The sequence below is a fragment of the Hirundo rustica genome, chromosome 9 (genome assembly GCF_015227805.2).
Source record: "Hirundo rustica isolate bHirRus1 chromosome 9, bHirRus1.pri.v3, whole genome shotgun sequence".
Taxonomy (NCBI): domain Eukaryota; kingdom Metazoa; phylum Chordata; class Aves; order Passeriformes; family Hirundinidae; genus Hirundo; species Hirundo rustica.
In genome coordinates, this window is record NC_053458.1 from 125,247 (window position 1) to 151,121 (window position 25,875).

General features: G+C 47.2%; 1 protein-coding gene across 4 annotated transcripts; it reads right to left on the minus strand.

The window, feature by feature from the left end:
* Positions 1-536: 536 nt before the first annotated feature.
* On the minus strand, positions 537-12,433 carry LHX8 (LIM homeobox 8). 4 transcript variants are annotated; one of them, XM_040072953.2, is made up of 9 exons: positions 12,205-12,433; positions 11,581-11,741; positions 11,213-11,371; positions 8,453-8,574; positions 6,781-7,001; positions 6,198-6,301; positions 3,083-3,178; positions 1,860-2,043; positions 537-1,133 (listed from the first exon to the last, which is right to left on the minus strand). In XM_040072953.2, exons 2-9 carry the CDS (start codon positions 11,659-11,661, stop codon positions 1,057-1,059), a joined length of 1,044 nt encoding a protein of 347 aa, XP_039928887.1. In that variant the 5' UTR covers positions 11,662-11,741; positions 12,205-12,433; the 3' UTR covers positions 537-1,056. The 4 variants fall into 4 exon arrangements, with proteins under 4 accessions (XP_039928887.1, XP_039928884.1, XP_039928883.1 ...); XM_040072950.2 differs by having other exon boundaries at positions 12,137-12,378; XM_040072949.2 differs by lacking the exon at positions 12,205-12,433 and adding an exon at positions 12,096-12,145.
* Positions 12,434-25,875: the final 13,442 nt, after the last annotated feature.

The window sequence follows — 25,875 nt, forward strand, 5'->3', positions numbered from 1 at the left end:
ACACAATAGACTGTAGTGCATTTGACTGAATTCCATTCATTGTTCATACGCAGTTTGATATTTGGCATTTTAACTGACTAACTTGATTTTACTTTTAAAAATCAGACTGTTTAAGTATTGCCTCTTATTTATCTCCCTTCTTAAAAAAATCACAAGATAAAAACACAGACGAAAACAAAAGCTGAAGTAAGAAAGATTCAAAATATTAAACTAGATGCGACTTCAGTTTCTCCACTTGCCAAGTCACAGTTTAAAACGTCCTACACATCCCCAGTTTCCCTCTTCCAAAATGTGCACCCCCTCAAGAACAGCACTGCTTTGCCTGTACCCACTTCTATAGCACACCTTTGGAGTGTTTCAAGACCCAGCTAAGCCCATTAAATGGTTTTTACTATCAATGGAAATAGATATCAGCCCTCCTGAAGGACTTTGGTGTAATGTTCCTCAGTATACCAGGGAGCTTCTCTTAAAATTGAAAATTCAAGTTAAGTATATGACAAATTATCAGAGATCAGTCATAGACACGGCAACAACTTTGCTTAGCATGCTGCAGCAGAAACTTTATTCAGTTATTTTTGAAAATATTTGCAACCAAAGTTTATTTTTGTAAACTCACAGAAATCAGCTTTGACATATAGACTGTATACAACTCAAATACAGGTAATACTTTTAGCAATAACTTACAGATTCAAACTAATGATAAACTACAATTTCACAAAGAATTGTAAACATTTTGCACAATTGTCAGTTCTTTCTTCTAGGAAAAGTGCTCTTTTGATGACAAATAAATTAACACACACGTAACTAGAGTGGACTACTTCCAGACAATACAAAAAGGTGTTTAATAAGGCTTGTAAACAATGTAATTGTGACTTATGGAGAATCCATAAAAGTGTCTTGCAGGCTAAATAGACATACATACCTGGGCAAAAATTATCTTGAAAATGCTTTGGGTGTTAAATAAAAAGTTAACATTAATATCTTTCTAATGATATTTTCAATATACTATGACTTAAGGTTACATCTTTAATAGTTTAGATCCCTGATGAAAAGGAATTAGGTGTGACTTAGTGGCAGTTGTGTCATTGAATGGGGTAGCAAAGGCTGAAGTCCAAGAGCTGTAGGTGAATGAGCTACAAAAACAAATATTTACCAGTCAGCTTCCTTGAAAGTAGCAAGAGATTATAAATCAGTAAATCCCACTGGGTAAAGACAGTTCACTGTTCCAACCCTGCAGCACGTTCTGCTTTTCCTAACCCAGCATCTGCACTCCTTCTCCCACAGCCAATCTTAGCACCACTGCTCTGGAGGACAACAAGCTCAGGCCACACATGCAGCTCAGCTTGGTTCTCCCAAAACCTTCACAGTCCCTCCTAATAACAAATAGGAGCCAAAGTTGTTGGCTTGCTGGGTCATAAGACAAACAAAGACTGAAGCACCAGGCTCTCCCCACTCCCTCCCTCCCCATTGTGTGTTACTGCAAGGGAAACTGAAGCTCTCAGAGAATTTGCTGGACTGTGCATATTCACAGTCCATGGGATAAAAACCAGGGAGCAGGTGGCAAACAGTTTTCATTAAAATTATGTATTATTAAAATATGTGAAGTAGATGTTTAAATAAGTATTTAATTTCTTATTCTCGTTTTAATAGTCTAGAAGAAGCACAAATTGTTACCTTTGTACTCAAATATTCACCTATGCTACTGCAGTGAAGGGCTACTGCTTTCTTTATGAGGCATAGATAGTAAGTACTGTATTGATATATCCATTAGGTTTCTTTAATCAGAGCTTTGTAAACTATTCTTGCTATAGCTGATAATGTTTTCATGAGGATAAAACCAGCCAAACTGTTATACCTACCATCCATGTAGCTGTGCAGAGCAGTGAGCATAGTCCCATCCTGGGGTACATATGCAGAGTATGCCATTTCTTCTAACATCGGTGGAGACAACCTGGAGGGCTGAACTGCTGTGACAGGAGCAGTAGATGAATGATTAGGACTAACATGTTTCTTATGGCGTGCTCTGCAATTCTGAAACCACACCTGAAGAGGAGGGAAACATACATCACATTGATAGATTGCATTAAATATCAGCACAACAACAACCTTGGAGTTTATCTTAAGCTGAGTTAGTGTAGTTAATTGGGCCTTTGACACAATGCTGACAGTCCAAGTGGAGAAATAACCATTCTAAACCTACAAGTGTGGCCAAGTCAAGAATGCATCTTCAGTACCCAGCAGCCCGTCAAGGACAGGGACAGGCACAGTGGGGTCTGGGCATCTCTCAGGGCTGGCGTCCCCCCAGGCCAAGCAACATCACCTGCACCTTGCTCTGCTTGAACCACACCGCCCAGCACATCCCAGGCAGTCTTCTCCCCACCTGGGACTACTGACAGCAAAGCATATTTTTCATAGGCTACCCACTTGTCTTTTCACATGGAAAAGTGTGCAAGATGGGATTTCTTTTTTGATGGATTGCAGCAGCCAGGTACCTCATTTCTATAGAGGAAACACTCTATCAATCTCTCATGCTAGAATGAGCCAAGGTAACTCAAAATTTATTTTTATTTATATTAACACATAAATATATATTTTGTATTATCTTTTTAAAATCACATTTGCATATAAAAATGCAACTGTGTGTTTGCTGAGAGACATCTTCCAGCAAAGATTCCAAGTTTGTGTTTCAGCTTTGGTTAACACGGGTATTTTAACTCTGCTCTCTAGAACAAATTACTAGATACTCACTTGTTCCTAATGTCATACCACAAGACACTTTCAAAAAGAGTGCAGGTCTTAGGAACAGAATACTACAGTCAGAAATATGTATTTGGAATAACTTAATGCAAGTTTTTGTGCTATTTAGGCTGAGAAGTTTCTTCCTAGAATCCTCCACACAAAGTGCAAGAGAAACACAGCAAGTTTTCCAAATTATGATGATTGTTCTAGACCTAGGATATTTTCTGAAGTTAAAACAGATTAGGATCTTTTTCCATGTTAGAATAACCTCAGAGAAAATTGTGACTGATAATTTCCAATAGACAAGTACCGGACTGTGAGTCAAGAAACTTCACACTGTTACCTGTATAACACGCCTGCTCAAGCCCGTTCTTTCTGCCAGCTTCTGAAGTGTTTGTGCATCTGGATTGTTGTCCTGAGCAAACTGTGCTTGCATAACCTGAAAAGGCAAGATAATAAGATTGCAGGAGCATTTGTGTCAAAAGCCACGTTAGACAGTCTTCTCAGACTATCATACTACTCCTGGCTTGTCTTCAGGAAACTGAGGTTGTGATCACTAGTCTCTAGAGAGTACCCAATACAGGGGAAAAAAAAAAAAAAAAAAAAAAAAAATCCACCAAAGTACAACTCCTTGCTGTGCTTGACTGAGCTGTGACATTTACCAGAAATTAAAGAAATGGATTCTGCTTGGCAGTAATAAAAACTGGAAGACACCCTCTGTAAGATTGCATTAAAGGAACTGTAGGAGAAAATTCACTGCAAAGCAACTCAAATATGCTCAGTGAACACCTATAGCAGCAGACCACAGCATAAAAAAAGCACGAGCCACGATCCATCACTCTGAACTCGTCAATCACTCGTGGCCATCCTATGTTATATGGAGTAATTGATCATCTTTTCATCTCCATGGAGGATGCAGAGACACTCTGTGTTTCCTTTGCCTTTCACCAGCCCAAGAAACAGAGGCTCCACCTTGGCTGACATGACCTTTTTGATGGCTTGGTTACTCATCTCTTGACAGAAAGTTAAAGTCAGCACTTGTCTTAAGGATATAAATTACACCTTTTTTTTAGGAAGTAAATGTCAATTTACTTCATCCTGAAGGCTTTCAGGCCTTCCTCCTGAAGCCTGCCTTTTTCACAGGCTTTGCCCTGCTTATGAAAGTAGGGCTTCATGGATTTCTGCAGGGTATCTTCAACAATTTAAAAAAAATTTTTTTTTTCTTTTTTTTTTTTTCATCCATCATACTCTGCCTGGCTTCATCTTTGAAAATTCAGACAACTACTTTCCACATTCAGGAACTATTCACTTTTGTAATTTTTCATAGCATCAGAGACTGGTTTGGGTTGGAAGGGACTTTAAAAGCTCACCTTGTTCCAACCCTATACCGTGGCAGGGACACCTTCCACTATCCCAGGCTGCTCCAAGCCCTGCCCAGCCTGGCCTTGGGCACTGCCCATGTGACTTCAAGACATTAATATCTCCCATCCAGGGGCAGCCACAGCTGCTCTGGGCACTCTGGACCAGGGCAGGCCCACCCTCCCAGGTAACAATTCCTGCCCAAAATCCCATCCATCCCTGCCCTCTGGCAGTGGGAGCCACTCCCTGTGTCCTGTCCCTCCAGGCCCTTTGTCCAAACTGCTTCCCCAGCTCTCCTGGAGCCCCTTTAGGTCCTGGAAGGTGCTACAGAACAAAAACATCAAAAAAGCATGGACATTCTTTGGTACAAGTGCTTTGTGAGGTGATTAATTACATGCTGCCGCTCTGACAGTGCACTTTTCCCTACAACGTTTCTCTTGTTGGAGGTCAAGTCTCATAGCAGCTTCCAGCTTAGTGCAACAAGCAGGTAGAAAGTATCATAAAATACCAAAATGCCAAAACAGAATCACAGAATAATGAGGTTGGAAGAGACCTCTAAGATCATCAAGTCCAACCTATGCCTTAACCCCTCAACTAGACTATAGCACTAAGTGCCATGTCCAGTCTTTTTTTAAACACATCCAGAGATGGTGACTCCACCACCTCCCTGGGAAGACAATTCCAGTGCTTTATTATTCTTTCAGTGAAAAATTTTTTCCTAATATCTAACCTGTACCTTCCCTGACGTAGCTTGAGACTGTGTCCCCTTGTGTGGTCAGCTGCTGCCCAGTGGAAGAGACAGACCCCCATCGGTCTACAGCCTCCCTTCAGGAAGTTGTAGAGAGTGATAAGGTCACCTCTAAGCCTCCTCTTCTCCAGGCTAAACAACCCCAGCTCCTTCAAACGTTCCTCATAGGGCTTGTGTTCCAAGCCCCTCACCAGCCTCGTTGCCCTTCTCTGACCTCAGACACTGTAGAGTGTAACATTTTAAAATAGATTTGAAAGTATGTTACAGTCTACTTTAAAATGTTACAATTTACTTTAAACGGGAAAAGAGGGGAACATTGAAGTTCCAATGACGAGAGCTGGGAAGAAGTCCTGAAAACAGCCCCCATCCTAACGGCTGGTCCTAGCTCCCTTCTAAGCTTCTGCTGAAGTTCAGTCTCGATGTCCAGAGCCCTTGCCCTGTGCACCTGGTTGGATTATTGCTTATGTGCTTGCTTTGTGTTAACACCACCTTCTGTCTCCAGACATGACTATAACAGGAACCCAAGCTTTGAACAGCCCCATGCCCTTTTATTTAGCACTACTTTATCACCTCACATGTTATTACACCTCAAGATGAGTTTCTTAACTGCTTTCACTATGAATAAGAGGATAGGCCAACAAAACAGAACTCATGCTGTGACCAGAAATTCAAAGGTCTGTTAAACTGAAGGCAAGGATGTACAGCCAGGATTAGGCAGAAAGTCACAGCTTCCTTCTGACTACAGGTTAAAACCTCTAAATCTTGTCTTACCATCGCCTCTTACACTGGAAGCTGGCCCCATCTTAGTGTTTTTTCCCTAGAAAGCTAATTTAAGTGGTCGTCTAGAGTTTGAAATAGCTCTGGACTGTCTCCATAGGAGTTAAGTCTTGTCAAGGCAACAAAAGACAAGAAGCCTGGAAAGCAGTGGAGATGCAGGCATTACAACAATTCCAGCTTGCATCCTATTAATGTCTTGAAGTCACATACAGTACCCATCTTTAGTACAACTTTTCAAATTACATAATCTAAAAAAAATATTTTCTCTAATATGTTTAGTGATGTAAATGGCTGATTAAATAGATTTCATCAAGCAATCAAAACAGAACCACCTTTTTGTTTCCACTCTTCAGAATTACAATCTGTCCCCAGGGAAATAAAGAGCTTGAAGAGTACTATTTCATGTTAAACTTCCAGAAACATGCTGTGTCTTGACAGTTCATGAAGTAGTTTGAAGTCTTCAAGCTCCCCATGTGCCACCCTCCCCCCCAAAACATGCATAAAACTTTCTATTGGTTTAGCACCCATGTCCTGCATAAAACAGAGCTACACAAGTTTTTAGCACTGTCGCTACCTGGAGTTGATCTGCTGTGAAGCTGGTTCGAGCTCTTTTTGCTGGTTTTGGATGATTAACATCTTGTTCTGTTAGTAATGCTCCTTCCACACTAATCCCATTACCTGAAACATTAAAAAGAAAACAACACTGCCTTCTAAATACTCACAATGATAAGTCATGCTGTTCTCCAACAATAACCAACAACAGCTGGTCAGCTGAATTTCAGCTCAAAAAAAGCCATATTCTAGTCAAAGTTAAATTGATCTTGTACCATAACACATGCCCTAAACAACTCCCTTGCAAGTGAGGGAAGAAATAAATCTAACATGATATTTTATCAACAGGATGTCATTGCTTTCTTTTCCTTAGGATACAAAATAAGTTCTTCAGTCTAAAAAAACCCAAACACAATCAAACAAAAACAAACAGATAAATTCCCCCAAACGTGGAATAATTTAACATTATTTTGATTCAAGAACCTGTGCTTTCAGTCCTAGTAAAACTAGTCAATTATCTCTCTGTCTGGAAAATGAAGTAAACCCCAACAATTTAATTAAGTCTGAATCACAAACATCGGTCTTAACACGAGCAGTATTGTTACCATTCTCAACTTCTCTTTTCAGATTGTCCAACATGCAGTCATAATGTACTCTGCAAAGGACTTTCTCCTCAACCAAAGCGAACTCCTCTCCCGTCGAAAGCTGTCTTTTGCAGGAGAAGCACGCGAAGCACGCCAGGTGGTAGACGTTCCCTTTAGCCCGCCGGACCCAGTCGGTGGAGTGGATGTGCCGCCCGCAGCGGGAGCAGCGAGTGCCGTACCGCCTGCAAGGAGAACGGCAGCCGGGGAGCTTACACACCGCCTGGGGCAAAGCCAGGCTCCGGCAGGATTAGGGGTGACCGAGTTGTGGCAGCGCAACTGAAACCCACGGCATGACCGCGCAGGCATTGCAAAAAACCAAAACAAACTCCAGCAAGTTTCTATATGATAGCTTAAGGCAAGACGCTGCTGAAATACGGAGGTTAGTAGCATTTTCAGAAGGCAAAGAGCAAAGTGGAAACATTTTAACTGCTGCATGAATTCATAGCTTCTCATCAATCCTTTTATAAAGATAATTACTCTTCAAAGCTGAAAGATGGAAACAGCAGACTGTCCAACATTCTTCCAACTTTTCAAATGTATTTCACATTACTCTAATGGTAACCTGAACTAATATATTTAGCTACGTTGTCCTTTACCAATCTTTCAGCATCTTCAGCAGAAGGAGGAGAAAACTTTATCTTCATAGTTATTTCCTCAATTCTCATCACATTAGGATTTTTAAATAAACTAAAAAAATCTGCATTTGCATTATTACACTAGAAAATTTCTCTTTGGAGAGGAAACTAGCCACCAAAATGTTTATTGTTTAGATAAGAATTTGTCCTGAAGATCTTTGCACACCCAAATTTTTTTCAAGTCCCACAAAATCTAGTTTTTTTTATAAATTTACAGCACTCAGCTTGCCCCTCCCACTCAGTGCCACACTTGACTAGCTGGGTGCAATCTATTCACTGCACAGCCTAGAATCTCAGAAATAGTTTGGTCTAGCAATCCAACTCGAGAAGTACCAGCAATCACATCAAAATTAACAGCAACAATTTTTGCTGCTTTCTGGATCCAAGACTTTGCATCCTGACTACTATATTGCCAACACAAATAATATTCTTCCTTGCAAGATTAATCTATAGCTTTGAAAGAATAACATTCTAAATCAAACTGATCACAGAAAGGTATAACTTGTTGAAAGCTTCTTTTAAATATCATGGGATTTATTCTGGGTAGATTTTGCAGCTCCTTGTGATGCCTTAAGCCCCACACCAGTGAAGCACTACTCCAAACAGATTATCTCAATTTTATATTGCATTCTCAGCCAGCATTACCCACGGATGATTCTTTGCACATACGACAGCAAGGACTATCATAGCACGCACAACCATCCTGTGGCAGGGACCCTGATATTTTCCCCCTTGGTGCTACACGGGTAAGTGATGGTATAAATACAGCAGCTATGCACAACAGGGGAAGGGCAGACAGGAGATTTAGCAGGCAGTCACATGACAGTCTTAGCGTTCCCCAAGTCTCTCCTCAAGAAAAGTCAGAGTTCAAACTTCTGAAAATAAACCCAGCAAATGAAAAAGAAAGAGCCTCAAGTGAATTTCAGTTGTGGTTGCAATGAAAAGTAACAAGCAAGTATAACAAGATATCTGATAAATTATATTCCTGAATGATATACCTGAAATAATCAAGTTTGCAGAAGATATCTTTATCTTTGATGTAGCAGCTCGTGTGCCTTCCCAGGGACGTTCTGCAAACGCTGCATGAGAGGCAGCGCACATGCCAGCAGAGGTCATTTACCTGCAAAAACCCAACAGAAAAATACCCCTCAATACTTGTACTACCAATATTGCATTTTGTATTTACACACCCTGCTTTTTTTTTCCAGAAATGGTCCAAAGTTTTATGCACCATGATTCACAGAAAAGTTGTCTTGAATGCAAAACATTTTCCCTATAGAACTACATGCATATTGAAGATTAACTAATTTGACTCAGGTCTTCAGAGCCATGGGTTTGTAATGAAAAGCAGTAGAAGAAGAAGCAAGGGATACAAGTTCCATGCAGGTATTTTGTGCCCAGTTCTGTTCTCACAGTGTTAGAGTAAGAGAGCAAGTTTTGGCCTTATGTGACCTTGGGAAGGCAACTAACTTACACACTTCTATTTCCTAGTCTGCATAAATTCCTGCCTAACAATAAAACAAATTTGTAAAGCTATTTAAAATGTAAAAATAAAAGTTTTTTTTTTTTAATTGAAAGGAAAATTAAAAGGAAAAAAAAGACTGTCAGATAGAAACACACCATGAAGTACTCCGGCATTTGCCACATTTCTGTTAAAGCAAAATTAGCGAATGGTATTTGAGTTTCAAAACAGCAGCAGGTGTTTTAATAGCAAATTTGATATTTCTTTAATATCAAAGCCTTGCTACATGTCCATAGCAAAACTAACCATAATGATGGAATGCAGTAGAAGTCAGCATTTCTGAAAACAGATATAATTTTGGGGCATATAAAATAAATAAAATGAGAGCAATTATTTTAACTTCTGCTTTCACATAAAAGGACCTCTTAATTGTGCAGATGGTGCACATCACCAAAATAAATCATTTGACAAACCAAGACTCCCCACGACCAGAAAAACTAAGTAATAACCCTCTGGATAATCCCATATTTTACAGGAGGAATTCTGAAAACCAAATAATGACTAAGTTTGTTTTTGTTTGGGATCATCAGTTTCAGTCATTCTTCAGGCTGCAATATTGCAGTTTGCCCAATGCTTTCCTAACCCTCATCCTTGTTGGCAGCCAACTTCCCATGTGCTGACAAGTAACACCACAATATGTGAAACTGTTGATAGCAGCTGATAGCTGTCACCAAACTCACCCTCCCAACCACCTCTGAGAAAGGCTGCAGAGCAGAGGTGCAGCGCTGAGCCAGGCTGAGCCTACCCCGCGACCAGTCCTGCCGTGCAAAGCCTCCCTGGGCTTCCCCAGGTCAGCACCGAGCCCTGGCACGCAGCTCTGCGCAGCATGAGCTGACATCCCAGCCACTCAGATTCCACTGCCTCTTCTTCAGAGATCAGCGCTCTTCCGAAGAGCAGAACACCAGCAGCTTCTGCAGTTGTCCCATTTGATGTCATTTGTCTGTGCTCCTACTTGTCAGTTGACAGGGCTGAAGTTGGAAGGCGTGCTGCTGCTAAACAGTAGCAAATCAACATCGATTCCTCTGCCTACACAAGAAGCAGTAACAGCTAATTTAAACTCAAGGCTAAATAACTTAGAGATCTTTTTGCTTCAAGTCCTGTTTTGCTGGTTGTTCAGATAGGCGACAGACGTGCAAACTATAAATAAGGTGCCAAAATGTTACGGGGGTTAACAGAAGTGAAACTGAGTTCAAGTCAGTTCTGTTCCTTGTCCATCTGCCCACTCTGTGCCAGCCGAGGCTACTGCAAGGGGGACGGGGTCAACTGAACCAGGGATGCGGGGCAGCTCCTGCACCAACCCCGTTTTAACTGAACACTAGAGCTCGCGCAGACATTTTCCTTGGACCTCCACACCTCAGCCAAGACCTAAGCGGATGGTTTAATAACAGCACAGATATGCTTCCAGGGGCGTCACCCACTATCACTTCACAAGTATACAACAACTTTGTTTAAGGCTGATGGAATCAACCGACTTCCGCCACGATCTTTACTCTTACTTTTGAAAGGAAAGACGGCAAAAATCTAACCCAGAATAATTTTAACGGCTATAATACAAAAGAAAAATAAACTCCCCCGTCGCCTGCCCAACCCCCGACCCCCCCGCAGTAACATTTCATGTTTAAAGCCACTCGATTTTGTTCGTTAGTTTTTAAATTATCTTACTCGGTCCTGATTGCTAAGACAGAAGAACTACTCCGGCACACAGCTCATTTCCTTCAAATATGTTTGTTGATCACTTTTTGCAGGAATAATATATTCCCACATTTCTCAAGAGGCACTTTTGGCTTTGAGACTCACGACGTTCCTCTAAACCTACTTCAGGATAGTGCAGGTTGCGTCTGACCGAGGGCCCGCGGGAGTCACCGCGGTCGGGACCGCCCGTTCCCATTCCCTTCCCCGCTTCTCCCTGCGCGTCAGGAACACGCAGCCCAGAGCAAGTAGCGTCACCCGAAACACCGACAGCAGCTAGGAGGTTCCCTCTCTGGCCCGAACACCGCGAACAAACCGCGCTGGGACCCTGCATTCCCGTGTCCGCGGCAGCTCCGCATCGTCCAGAGAGGGCTGAGCCGTAGCGAAGAGGCGACCTGGAGGGTTGTACCCTCGGATCCCACCGGGCTCGGTTCCCCGAGGCTCTCCGGGCACTGCCGGCGGCCCGGGTAGGCTCTCCCTAAGCGGGCCGGCCTCAGCGGTGGGGAAAGTCGCCAGACGAAGTGGACTCCGGATCGGGCGCCTTTACCTTGAGCAGGTACTTGTCCACAATCTCCAGGCCGCAGCTGCTGCACACACACTTGCCGGGAGCGCAGCCCGAGCCTGAGGCCATGGACCGCGGCGACGAGGAGGGCGACAGGGCAGCCGAGGAAGAGCAGGAGTCCTCGTCAGCTGCTGCGGGGCTGGCCTGCGGGAGAGCGGGGAGACCACGGTCAGCTCCCGGCCACGCCCAGAAGCCCCGCGCCGGTCCGGTCTGGCCCACCGATACCTGTGGGTCCCGGCGGGACCCTGGCGGCGGCCGCGGTGTCCTCGGGACCCGGCGGGAGCGCCACGCCCGGGGCCCCCAGAGCCGCCGAGCTGCACCAGGCGCCCGAGCCGCCCCCCCCACCCGCGCACCTTCTCCGCCGGGCCGCCGAGCGCGGGCAAGTCCTTGTCCTCCAGCCTGCAGACGAACATCGGGTCACTCTTCCAGTACATGGCCCTACCCTACCACATACCAGCCCCGGTGAGCGGCGAGCCGGCTCCGGGGACCCCGCGCCGGTTTCTGCTCTCAGCGCCTGCAAGAAAAAAAGTTTTGTTTTCAAGTGGGTGGACCTGCCCCTCTGGCCTCACCTCCCGCACAGAACCCGCCTTCCAGCGCGGTGGGGCCGTTATCTCCACTAGCGAGCCTGTGCGGGCCTAATGAGAGGAGGAGGCGCGGACCCCCGCCCCCCACCCAACAGCAAAAACAACAAAAAAAACCCAGCAACCCCCCTCACCCCCAGAACCCCCGCGCTCGTCTTTATCTTTTGCTTCAGCTTCCCCCCAGCACCCCAGCGTAAGCACACGTTCCAGTTACATCTCCCTACGCGCGATGAAAACAAACACGGAGGAAAGCGAGAGCCCGTGTGACGGGAGCGATTTTCCCATACTCGCGAATCCTGTAGCTCCAACTCACGGCTCCTGCACCCACCTCGCCTCCTATTTGCACCTCCGAAATCCCGTAATAAAACTTTTCTCATTTAGCTAAAGTAGAAGGACCTGAGCTGCGGAAGCGTTCCTCCGGCTCTGCGCTCCCGCAGGTGCTGCTGATTAACACCGTGATGGTGCGGAGGCTGGCTGCCCCTCAGTACCTGCAGAACCAGCCAGCGTCTCTCAGAGGAGGTTGTGGGTTACAAACACCCCCTCCCCACGATCACAAATCTTGTCCGTAGAGCTCCCTCACACCAAACACTGATGATGCTCTCGGGACATTAGAGCAGAATAAAGCAATAGCTCGTCCTTCGCAGGTGAGGTGAATAACCGTGTATTTGCTTCTAGGCACGTGTTTAACCAGCCAGCTGCTTTTAATTAAACTTGTCGTTTAGCTTCCATCTTCCCCCTCACTTCTGTGGTTCAGCCTCACCTCACCATGGATGCAGGACGTGTTGTTGAGCCTCGGGAAAGCGATCTGAGAGAATTGTCCCTACGTTTCAAAACATGATGGATTTGATAAAAGGGTATTCTGCGTTTGAGGAGCTGCGCGAAAGGCGAAACCCCATATTGTTCTCCCTCTAAAAAAGATGATCGTTGTTTCAAATTCCGGGACCCGATGTTACGGAACCGTTACTCGGCTGTGCCGAACTCCGGTAAAGCCGGAACGTCCCGTCAATTATTCGTTTGTCCAGCGGTTTTAACAGGTCTAATCTGTGGACAGAATCCCCCTGACATCCAGTCTCGGTGTCCCTGACACCGCTGCCTCAGCGAGGCAAGCAAGTTTTGGGGGTTGTGAAGTGGCTCGGGCGCAGCGGGACCGACGCCCGGCCCGGGGTCCAGAACTCAGAGCGGCTGCACGGAACATGGACAGCGCCGGCCCCTGGGAGCCCCGGCCCAGCCCCGGCCCAGTTTATGTTCGCCCGGAGCCGGCTTTCTGGAGTCTCCACAGAGGGCCCGGCGTGTGCTTGCGCAATCTCCCACCCCGATCCGGCCCGAGCACCCGCCCCGCAGGCGACGGCCGCGGCCCCGCAGAGCGTCCGGTAACCGCACCTCTGGGACCCCCGCAGCAGGGCTCCCCCTTGGGCTCTGCTCCCTGTCCGCAGCGGTGCGGGTCGGGGCGCCAGCGGCCGAGTGCTCGGGCGGCCCCGCGGCGGAGCGGAGCGCTCGGCTCGGAGCGGGGCCAGAGCAGATCCTGCCGAACCCCCGTCCTGCCCCGCACGCCGATCTCCCCATCCGTGACTGACAGAGGCACGACGGCGCTACTGTCGTCTGTCGCAGGTAGCACGACAGAAAATGAGCACCTGGAGGGGGGCTCCGAGGGATGCGTTGCGGCGGGACCGGACCACCGTGACGAGAGCCCGTAGCGAGCCCGGGCGCGTCGGATCGGGTACGGCTGGGAGCAGTGTCGAGGCTGTGGGTCGTCGGTGCTTTTCCAGCGCCTCCAACGAGATAATTAATGAGGTTGGTGCGCGCTCCGAGGAGGGCTGCGGGTTAAATTTCTATGAACTAACTCCCTTCCTTCGCGCCTTTTCTCTCCGGAAATACAGCGGTAGGAGTCAACAAAGTCAATTTGCGCGTTGTTTCCCGCGGCGATCGTGAGATTACGAGCAGAGGTAATTCATACTGCGGTGTGGGAGAAAAACCGGTGTGCAGGAGATCTCCGTGTTTCGCACCGTGTCCGGAGCCGGCTCCGCCAGGTGACGAACGGGCCCGGCTGCGCTGGCCGCCCCGGCCTCTCCTCCCGCCCCGAGGCTTCGGAGCAGCCCGGCGCAGTGCGAGGGTCTCAATGGAGGCGGGGCAGGGGACGCGCTGCGGGGTGCGGTGCTTGGCGGGGCTCATCCAGGGCTTCTCCGATGGCTGCGCGGAGCCGCAGGCTGGGTCGGCTGCCCCGGGGCGCGGGAGGTTCCGGGAGTCAGGAGGAAAACGCGCCCAGAGAACAGTCCATCAGCAGATCCGGATTATTGTTATGGCTGAAGGGGCTGCGCAAGAGGTGAGCGGTTTTGCCGAGCTAATTGGAGAGAGGCATTATTTCTGAGAAGCGGTCAGAAACGCGATAACGTGTACAGGGTGGACGTGGGAAGTATATGGGCTTGGTTATCCGGCATACACCTTGGCCCGTGCGCCTTTATCACCCATCTCTCCGAAGTCCAGTTTAAACTTCATTGCTTAAATTTTACGCTCTCGATATTTTAGTGAATATTTCCTTCCTCGTTTTCTGAAGAGATGGAAACGGGCAGACACGCAGGCTCTAGAGAATTCCCGACTCTTGCTCACTCTGCTCTCCCACTGCCGTCTCTGTGCACATCAGAAGGATATGTCCCCTTTTGGGGGCGCCGGGTAGGGTCCCGCGGCAGAGACAGGAGGGAAGGTGAACCTGCCGTGGGGAGGGCAGGGTGGCCCTGGCCTGATCCTGCTGAGGCTGAGAGCCGAGAAGAGCAGGGGACTCCGGCGGGACCCTCCGACGGGGACTGTTCCTGGTTCTGATTCCTCTCTCTCAAGGGTTATACCAGGATGTATGTAGGTGCGAGCGCTGACCAGTTGCACATAGGAGAGGTCTCTTAAATATTTGACGAATACGACACAACACGAAGAAAATACTGAAAGTGGAGAATCAGGGCTGTTTTAACGAGAGGGTGTTGGCATACGGACTCCTTCATCAGAGACTGCACCGTGCTGCAAGGACATGCGGCTGGGTGCTTCTCTCTGGAGCCTTCTTCAGAGACAGCAGTCCTGCCGTTAAAACAACTTTTGTAAGAAATTAATACCGCCACTGTCAGCTTACGAAAAACGGGCACCGAGACCGGTGAACCGGGTGCCCACCCCCGACTGGTCCCGCTGGGCAAGGCGCTGTCGGTGCCCGAACGGCGCATCCCAGCGGCCTCCCGGCGGGTCCCTCGGCGCTGCCGGCGGGACGGGCGCGTCGTAGGGCCGGGGAGACCGCGGGAACACGCCGTCCCCTCAGCGGAGCGCCACCCAATCTCCCCCCAGCAGCTGCTGCCTCTCCTCCAGGAGAGGCGGGACGGCTCAGAGACACCCGTGCGGGACAAGGTTCACTTCCCCGGAAGCTCCCCTCTCTTGTCTCAACCATCTCTATGCACTACTTGGGCGTTTGTCCACCTGCAAATATCCAGAGGTTTTGCATCTGTAGATTGCCTTGTCTTGGGCTGTGGAGCTTCTGTGGGCTGTGGAAGAAAGAACCGAGTCAGCGCCCTCAGGCTTGCTCTTTGTGAATTTGCACCCCCACTGATCCCAGCCAGTGGTAAAAGCTGCAGGGTTTGGACTAGCCCTGAATAATTGACTCTGGGCTGACTTAACGGGAAGGAAACGAACCCAGTCTCTTACCAATGATTCGTTTTCCGAATCATTGCAATGCACTTTCATTGGGTCAGGCTGTCTGTGTCCGGTTTGCGGGTCTAGGACCTTTCAGGGCTGCAGGCATCCAGCTTTTGTTCATGGCTCTTCCAGTGTAGAGCTCTGTGTTGCCTAGTTGTGAGTGGCAAGATCAGTAAAAGGGAAAAATTCCTATTTCCTAACTGGATTCCTGACTCTGTGGTTCCCCTACCAAGACCAAGAATTTGATGCAATTTGCCTTTTTTTTTTTTTTTTTTTGAGCATTTGTAGCATTATTTTCCCTTCCTTTCAAGAGGGCGCTGGGGTGCGGAGGCAGATGACAAGAAAGGAGTCAGTGAGATGCAGCCCTGCGTGTTTTTAGAGCTCTGGCCCTTGCACTGCAAGCCGAAATGCAGGGAGTAATTTCGACATCCCAGGGTGGAACTTCATTTATTTCAACTCTTGGTTGCTGCACTCTGAACACACTATCTGGATGAAAGCCGTTCCTGTCCAATTCAAGTGTTTCACATCTGCGTTCCTGAAATCACGGTGAACACTTGATATAGAAATTGACTTTTTAAGCATCTATGCTAATTGTGTCACTCCGTCACTCAGTTAGGGAAAGTGCTGGGGACAGAGGAAATTAGAGTAGTGATCAGATTGTGTAAAAGAGCATGTTGCCCCTAACTTAATAGAAGACAAAGCCAAACTGGAAACCATGGCGGGTTGTTCATAAGTACCCAGGCACGGAGTCGTAAGGATGTCTTGGTTTCGGTGAGCACGGTAACTCCATGCTGGAGGGCCCGAAAGATATCGGGTCGACCTGCCTGATTCCTTTCGCTTCTGTTGATGCTACGAATGATCACTCTCTGGCAGGAGCCCCGGGACGTCAGGCGGCATAGCCTGTGCGGGGGAGGCGGGGGCCCGGGGGCCGCAGTAGGCTCAGAAAGTTTTCGGCTCCTTCGGCCATCGTCCATGCGGACAGGGCACAGCCGGAAGCCCCTCCCTGGACGGGCTTTGGGAAACACCCGAGGGGTGCGGCAGTAGGAGAGCTTCCCTAGGAGCTATCTCTGCCCCCCGCGTGCTGCCCAGCTCCTCCGAAACTCCCTCCACCGGAGCCGCGCCCGGCTGGGGTCGGTGCCACCGACGGCCGTGCGCACCGGCCGCTCGTCCCGCAGCTTGTTCTGCAGGACACCGCTCGGCCGGGGGAAGGGGGGAGGCTGCGCCGGGACCCGCGCAGGTATCGTGGAAACCCTGTACTCTCCCAGCTCCCCCGCGGAACCCTTTCCCGATGGGTCCGGGGTCGCGCCCGACGGCGGCGCGGTCCCAGCGGCGTGCGGTCTGCTCGGCACCGTGAGCAGCCCGCGCCGCTAAGGGTTCGCAGGGCCCCGTCCCGCACCGCCCACGCCCCGGGTTTCGTAGAGGCTCTCTCCGGCCCGTGGGCCGCGGTCGCTGTCGGGGCTGCGGCGGTGGAAGGACAGAGGCGTCCGGGTAGGACGTGTGGAGAAAGCGGCGGCTGAGGCGAGAGTCAACAGCCGGCAACGGAGAACGCCCTGCGGGCAGTGCCGGCCGGGGTGGGCCGGGTCGGACCGGGACCCGCCGCGGTTGCGGCTCGACAGCACCTGGGCTGTCCCGGGCTGAGCGGGCGGGCAGCCGCGGGGCCCGGGGGGCCGAGCTGGACCGCCGCCTGTTCCTGGCCGCACTGGCTATTGTCCCCGAAAGGAAGGACTCGAGCCGGCTCGGGATTTAGCCAAGACGAGAGGTAGCCGGGCAGCGTCGCCGGCTGCAAGACCCCTCGGAGGAGGCTGGCTTGGGCTCCCAGTCACCCTGCTGGGTGTCAGCCCCCGCCGAGGAGGCACAGGCAGCCACCGTTGTGAGGAACGGCAGCTCCCTTCCCCACAGAACAGCACATGCTTCTCAGAGAAAAATCGGAGTTTCAGGGCAGATTCATCTTTCAAATTCTTCTCCAGCCAATTTATGACTGCTTGTTTATACAATGTTAAGCATGTCTGTTAAAGTCAAAATATCCGTTAAAGATCGAGAACATTCGGGACTAGGAGATAGAGATGTTTTGTTTAGTAAGTTGACGAACCGGGAAGGGAGCTCATGAAAGAAAGGTGATTCATTCATACCAGGCCTGCAAAACACAGAGAGCCTCCAGAAGCGAGATCCTGGCTTACTACCCGCAGGTTACAATTGACGAGATGTTTGCATGTGTCTACAAGTAAATCAAGATTTACAGTTTTGTAACTGGTGTTTACAAAGTGCTACTGCAATACTCCTGAATAAAACACATTTCTTTGGAAAGTGCAGAGGCTGCAGGCTTTAAGTAGCAAGAAGTGCAGTGTTCTAAGCAGAAATGAGAAATCTTATTCTTCTTGGTGCTTGTAATTTTTAAACTGATACGGCTACACTAACTCTTGACTGACACAGAATTGAGTGGGGAAATTTTGGCCGGTGCCAGAATGATGTTGACCTGGAGGGGAATAAAGTGCCTGAACAGTGTATGCTTTTGCTTAGACATCTTTTATTGAGTTTAGTGCCTGAAAGCAGTCCAGTGCTTTCGGGCAGGTGACAAAATGGAGGAAATGTCATGTTAAGTTTAACACAACTCCCTTTGTCAACCTGCTTGGTTTGAGCTGTTTTCTGCCTTTAACTAACCTGTTCACACAGGAAAAGACACTGGTCAGGATTTAAAATACATCTTTGATCTGTGAGCTCATGGTGGCTTCTAGGAAAAATCATTGTTCTGTGGTACCTTGGTTATAATTGAGGAAATCTGGATGCAGCCTTAGTCCTGCTGCTGTCAGCAGTGCCCCAGCTATCGTTGTCTTTGTTTTTGAAGGACAGTAAGGATAGGTTTCACTGAGCATATGTAAAAAATGAAAAAGTAACTGAAGAGGTTGATTACTTAAGCAGTATGTTAAAAACACAGTCTTGTTTGCCCCACTGCTCCACACAAAACTACTCACCCCATTTTTGGGGCCCGGGAGATGCTGTGCTCTCGTTATGCACCCTCAGTAGTCTTTATACTCCACAACAAAAGTCGACAGGAAATTAACTTCTTTACTGGTCACCTAAGATGAACTTCTGTTTGTTGCTTCAGCTTGAGACTGCAGAAGGACGAGAGAGTGACAGAAGGAACCACTAATTTTAAAAGTAACAGTTTGTTTTAATATATATAAGGAAACACTCAAAGATGAGTCAGCTCTGGCTGATTACCTGAAAAAAGGTTTACATACAACACTTCATTGTTTCATGTTTTGCCGTTCCTTGGTGCCAATCTGAATGTTGGTGTTTGAGCAGGAGAAAAGTTATTTCACCATCTCTTAGGGAAAGAAGGTTTGATGGATGAAATAAAACTTAGAATTCAGTGAAACGCTGACATCATCAGGGTTATGCAGACTATAATATTGTTGCAATTCTACTGCTCTATTGTAAATATCCAAACACTTACATCCCCTTCAATGAGCCCCTGGTGACACTGAGAAGCAGATTTACAAAACAAAGACTGCAATGGGCCCATGCTCAGTGTTTCGTGGCTCAGTGTCACAAAAGTAAAGCCCTTGCACTGCCATGCTCCTGCCCACTGGAAGTCTCCCAGTGTGTGGAGTCCTGTCAGGCTGGAGCCCAGGATTTTGGCAAAGTGGAAAGACAACTCTGTGAATCCCTGCTGGCTTTGTGCTTGTCGCAGCAGCAGATGTGAGGTCATCAGGGTCTGTCTGGTTTTGCCTCTAGGTGGCTGCAAGCAGAGTGGGAGACATGGCCCCTCTCTGCCTTGTTTACTGGTTATATTCTGCAATGTTTTTGCAGATATTTCTACAGTTACTGTGGAAAATCTGCACTTTCTAGTGAGACAAAATCACAGAGAATTCAGAAACGGAAACTACATTTATCCTATCTTCACTACGGTCCATACCAGTATTTGGGGGGCTTTTCACATATTATGTTTGATTGTTCCCCACATTCTCAAGATACTGCTTTATGTCTGGATGTTAGTGTAAAATGGGATATGCATGATCCCATAGCAAGTATTTCAGACAGCTAGATCTCTGCAGGGGAACAAGAGGAGAACATATGGATTCTATTCAGTGCTAGAGGCTATGAATGTGCTATTCAGCTGTGATATGTGTGACTGGATGATATATACAAAAAGAATGGAGTCCAACCAGACAGCTATTACACCTAAAGACTAAAGAAGGCGTTGGCATAATGAAGGACTCCTTCCCATATTGAATGAATAGTGAATGTAGATTTAAAATGTTGATTGGTACAGCAGAAAAATGAAAATATCAAATGTGCAGTGCTCATCTAACCGCAAATACATCTTCTGGAGCAGACAGAGGCACCGGTTAGGACTCATCCATGCAGTAAGAGGGTAACCGGTGTGGTCTATGATGACGCTCCTTGAGGAGACTTGTTTTGGCATATGTTTTGGCAAGTGTATCAGTTTGCTGATATGTTTGCCAAACTGACAAATGAGGTATCTCCTCATTGCCTGCTGCCCTGGGAACAGTTAAGAGCTCTCTCTGCAATGTTTAATTTATGCTGGTTTTTGCCATGTGGAGAATTTGCAGTTAGCATCGGTTGTATCTTTGTGCATTTCAGGGAAACAACACTTTCTCTCTGGTGCTCAGGCCGCCTGAAAATTAACAGCTGTGTTGATTCCCTTTCTTGAACTTCTCATTTATGCTGCACAAATGAGAAGCTCTGGCTCTCATCAGGCACTAGGAGCAGCCCAACAGTGCAGGGTCACATTTGCCATCTTCGGGGAGAGGTTTGTCTGCCCATGTAGGAGAGAAGTCTAGGCACCACTTGGAGAAAAATGAAATGAGACTGAGGATCCACAAACTGCATCAAGGTGGTGAGAGAGCAGCTGGACCATCCAACAGAAGTAATCTGCTTCGTGTTATATTTCTTTTCTGCTTTGTGGCAGGGTTACCACTTCTGTGCCAGGAGTTACCCCATGAGTGTCAATGGGCATTGGGTGGGACGTGTACGTCTGTGGGCAGGTAGTTTGTGTCTCTGTGCGTGCACAGGTGGGTTAATTTAGAACACCCAAAAAGGGTCAATAACTCTTGGACCTCTACTTGTCACTTGCACATGATATGGTATGTGGGATGGGAAGAAACGTGAGGCTCTGTCCCCCGGTGCTGTCCCATTGCCAGCAGCTCAGGTGTCACCGCTGCACTGGGGACGTGCACACCCTTCCCGCGTTTCCGCTGGTGCTGCAGCCCTGGCCCTCCCCGACAGGCAGAGCCTGTGCCAGCGCAGCCAGCACCCATCGCTGGGGCAGTGCCGGCACCCTGCCCCAGCCCCACGACACCGCCTCTGCTCACCTCAGCGCTCACATCTGTCTGTGCCTGGTGTCGGCTGAGCGAGCGCTCTGACCCTCAAATGAGCTCTGCGTGCCGGTGTCTGAACGTTACCTGGGTGTGGGCAATGCCTTAGCTAGAGACCTAACTCTGGCTTCTATCTGGGTGCTTAAAAAAGAACAAAGCAGGCTGCCTGGGGGTGAAGTGCATGCAGAAATGTCAGTACACAACATGAGGGAGGTATCAGTGCAAGCCATTTCTGTCTTTCTCTATTTTAGCAAGTGCCAGAACCTCCCTGTCCTCAGGCTAATGTCTGTCTGTGTATGCTGTAGTTAAAGCTTCTTTGTGCTAATTATTCCAAATAGCAGATTCTGTGTAATCATCTTTGCACAGTCCTGAAATTGTTGAGCAACTTTTTAGCCAGAAATCCTAAGAAGCAGTGAAAGTATTTATCTTGGAGTCAGTGGGGACTGTGCGCTTTACACACTTCTCAGTTCATAACAAATGAAAAACTTTGTTTTAGTTTGGCTTTATCTGGATGTGGCAATTTCTGATTAGGATTTAAAGAGAGGACTTAAAATGACTTAATTGTGTTTTGTGTACCTCTTATTTAACACTGTAAGCAAAATAATTCAGAATGGGATTAGTTAATTTTAATTTGCTGTTGTTACTAATTATAAAATTAAGACCTCAAATACAGAAACACTTTTACCTGAGTAGGAAAAATGTTTTAAAATAGGTATGTACAAGAAATAGAATTTATTTTCAGGGTCAGTCTTAATAAATAATATTATGTATATTCCTGGATCCTGCATTCTCTGAAGTTCATATCACTGAAGAGTTCCGCTTGGTGCAGCTGAAGGATGCCTTCTTTCTAGCTCCACTGCCTTTCAGGGCCTGTAGAAACTCTGTTTTTAGTATAAGAGAAAATTAGGAACCAAGTGTGTTTTTACCAGTTTGACTGGGCAAATGAACTTACTTTTACCCACTGTGTCTTAACACCAGTTGCCTTTTGATGCCAAGAGAAGTTAAGATAGGGCAGCCTGCTCTCCAAGTGCATCTTTGTGGTTTCATTGGTCACAACATCTCTCATTTTCTCACAGGGGATGAAGGAAGAGATTCATTCAGCCTCACTTTCATAGAACAGTTGAACACCTTTTGGCAATAAAAAGTTCATACTTTTGAAGCTCAGTTGAGATCATCTGCTCCACAAAGTGTGGTCCTCAGGGTCTGTGTCAATCTTTAGCCAGTTGCACATCACTGTGTGCCAGGAGGCTCCTTCCAGCTTGGTCCAGCAGAGAGAGAAGCTCTAACCTCCTTCAGGGTCACTTGAAGAACTGTCCTCTTATGCTGAGTGCCCATGGGTCACACTGGTGCAGGATTTGCCTGTGTACAACCCTCTTTGTCTCATTTCAGGTGTGAGATAATACCTGGGCTAAAGCACAAGCTCATGGATCTGATGCAAAAGGCTTTAAAGTCCATGGTCAGGAATGGAAAAGGAAACAGAATTAGACCAGCTCAGTGCATAGAAGTGATGATTTAAATACATTTTGCACTACATATGTATGCCTCCTTCCATTTAAGTTCTCAAATAAAAACAGTTCTTTTAGGAAAGCATTGGAAGAATGATGGATGCAGTTAACGGTGTAATATCTTCTTTGGCAAATGGGGTACTGGAGGAAACCTAACATTCTGTAGAAGTGACATTGTTTCCCTAAATTGCTTCACTTGTGACAAGCTGATTTTAAAAGTACTTGTCCATCAGAAATTTTCTGACTGGTGCTGGTATAAAGTCAGAATTGTTTTTTGTGTTGAGATGAAGCCAAAGTTCTCTAACAAGTTAACTGAATTTTGCCTGTGTCAAGTCCCATGTTTCTCAAGAGGTGTGGAAACTGGCTGTGTTGTGGAGGTAGGGGTGGGATGGGTGCAGGAGAGGACTGTGACCTGGACTCTGTCCGCAGGCATCGCTGCCTCGGCAGATGGCCAGGTCAGAGCTGCACGCCAGCTGCACCGCCACAGCAGAGACGCACACTGAACACATTTTATCAGATATTTTCAAGGTAATTGCTTCTAGCAGGATTATCAGATTAAGTGCCAGTCATCCTAGCTTTAGCCAATTTCATCTGTTACACTGTCAAAATAGTTTCCTATAAAAGATCAGGGATCAGGCTGCCCTGCTTCTGAAGTCAGCAGCATTTTTCTGTTGAGCTGAGTAGATAAGATGTCCCACTGTGCTTCTCAGAAGGAACGTCACATTTTCTCAAATCTGTTACCAATGGGTAGGGCAACACCTCAAGGTCAGAGAGCAGGTGTGGGCTGAAGTGTTGAACAGCCAGTGTGTGCAGTTTATTGGGGTCATGACAGCTGGTGGTTGCAGGCCTGGCAGGGCTGCCCATACGATGGGTGCCCCGTGGGCACTGCCTGCTCACCCCGTGGACAGTCCTGATGCCCCCTCCTTCCTGTGACAGAGGGAACTTGCTCCAGATCATGCACACAGGAGGGGAGAGCTGGGTGCTAAAACCCGTGTGTACCTCAGGTGCCTTGCAAGGATAACAGTGATTGTTTTTGGCAGATGATGCTGCCCTTCAGCAACTCAAGGCATTATCAGTCTTGATTCAAAGCCTTAACTGCCTCTGGAACAAGCACTTACAGCAATGTAGTGTCTTATTTTTTGCTTGATAGAAGACTGTAAAAGAATGAGAGTTGTTCAAATGCCTCTAAATTACAGGCTCTTGAGCATCAATTTACCATCTCCCATTGATATTTTTGTTTTCCCTTGGGGGGGCTGCATTTGGGAAGGAGGGATGAGTTTTGACTTCAAAGTGAAAACTTGGACTTTAAGGCTGATGTACACAAAGAAGGGGATTTGAAATCCCTGAGAGCTTTCCAACCATATGCCACAAGAGATGCTCTCCCACTCAGACAAACCCAGCCTACAGTCCTTCTTCTTGCAGAAAGAGCCCCTCACAGTGTTCCCCTCAGTCCTTAATGAGTTTAGTCTGCAGGATTTCCTCTTCCGGTGACATTATCAGGAGAAATTACCCTATACCATTACCTGTGGCCAATGAAGGCTGACAGGCCTCTCCCAGACTGTGTCTGAAGCCCCCAGGACAGGAAAGTATTATCTGGACTTAACCCTTTGAGGCTGCTCTCACCTCCACCTTCCAGCTTGCTGCGGTGGCAGAGCTGGGGTTCCCTGTCCTGTGCTCTTGGGGGCTGTGAGCGCTGCCATGGTTTTTACAGTTGGGTGCAACGGGTGCCTGTGGGGGCCCTGCTCTGTGGGAGCCCAGGGGAGAGGCTGTAGGGAATTTGTGTTGTCATGTGACATCCAGGTACACAGGATTATAGCCAAACACCACTTTTTTATTATTTTCCTTCCCCTCTGATGTTACTTTGCAACATTCATTGCATGGATATATCATCCATTATGACAATCTGGGAAGGGTGCACCTCAGGAGTGTTCAGGACTCTGATGGCTCCACTTTACATCTTTTGGCTATGTCCACGCCATAGCCAGCTGTCCAGCCTATGTTATGTGACTGTATCTACTGCACACAGAAATTCAGGCCTCTCTGTCTATACCACTAGAGTAAGCAATGATCCTCACTATATGACCTGCAAGGGTACCGTGAGTGTTAAACCCTTGTCTAAAACATCTGGCAAAAGATGGAGAGACGTTTTTGGAAGGTGGCTTTCCTCAGTTCTTGTCTGATAATCTGATAATTTTTGGTACAAGAAGTGATGTCCTGTGGTATCAGTTTGGGAAGGATGAAACAAGGTTCAGGAAAGAATTTGCATTCTGTGCCTTGTGGCTTCAGTGCTGGGTCTACAAGACTCTGAAGGAAGGACTCCAGGGAAAAAAGCAGTGTTGGCCTGCTTGGAGGGCACCCAGGAGGAACATAGGAACATCCTTCTCTCCAGTCCTAACTTCATCCCACTCTGCTGACCCTCTGAGGGGATACAGCCTGCAGGGGAGGATTTGTCGTGGGTATTAGAGGCAGTAATTCTGTCTAGTGTTGCCTTCCTCTCTAGCCTGAATGCTGAGTTGCTGGGGAGCTTTCTGTGCCCGCGTCAGCTCAGTCCTGAGCTGCTCTGCAGGGAGCACACCCGGCACAGCTCCAGAGCTGTAACTTGGACATGGAAGATGGAAGAGGGATTAGTGCTTCTTGTGGATCATTTTGGTTTGTGACTGCCTTCTTTCCTGGGGAACAGAGAGCCTTTCCTGCTCCTATGAGACATCAAGTGTTAAACCCTGCCTGGGAGACCCTGCTAAGGATTTGCATTTCTATCTCTGCTTCGGATTCTTCAGCTTCTCAGAGGCTTCCTTAGCCCAGTCATTAGTTTCATTGCTTGGAGAATTATTCAGTTTTTTTTTTCTTAATGGCAGGCCTTCATATAAAGCTTGAATTTGGCTTCTCAGTCAATGTGGTAATTTTTATTGTGCCTCAAAAGTATTCCGTGGTTGGAGGACATGCTCTGTGTAAAACTCACAGCTTCGTTTGGTAGTGATTTGTCATTTACCAGGCTTTGGGCTTGCTGCCAGCTCAGCTGTTGCCAAACAAAATGAAGACAAGGGAATAAAATGATTATCAGAAAAGGGCTTAGCAATGTTGCAAATGAAATAAACTAAGAATAGCTTAAAACTAAGATGAGGATATATATAAACAATCACAAATTTAGAGGGACAGGCGGCAAGGGAGTTCAAGTTTCCCCTACACTAGAGTCCTCCTCACACTGAAAATATTTTGGTATTGTCCCTCAATATATGGGATTTAGTGGACCACCAAGAAAAACTTCCTGTGAGCCTGGAAAAATGGACTTGTTTCTGTTCTGTGTCCTTTGCCTGCAGAGCAGTTGGGAGTCCATTTTCAAATGGATTGCCTAAATCCATAGGAACTTGGAAAAAGTTTCAGTTTGTGAAATTTTTGTGTTGAAGGACAGAACAAGACAGGTGAAATATTTTGTGTTATATATGTCAACTTCAAATTATCATATTTAATTTTTATAAGGCTTTGTTGTTCCTTTACCCTACCGCTACTGGGTTTTTGTTTAATATGCGCATTCAGGCAGAAGTTGTAACTTGATATTGCAA

Excerpts from the sequence above, each read along its gene's own strand:
- LHX8 (XM_040072953.2), bottom strand. The coding sequence starts at position 11,661 with ATGTACTGGAAGAGTGACCCGATGTTCGTCTGCAGGCTGGAGGACAAG. Across the intron at positions 8,575-11,212 it reads TGGACAAGTACCTGCTCAAG|GTAAATGACCTCTGCTGGCA; the intron begins GTAAAGGCGCCC and ends GGGTTTTTGCAG. Across the intron at positions 6,302-6,780 it reads GAAAAGAGAAGTTGAGAATG|GTAATGGGATTAGTGTGGAA; the intron begins GTAACAATACTG and ends TTAATGTTTCAG.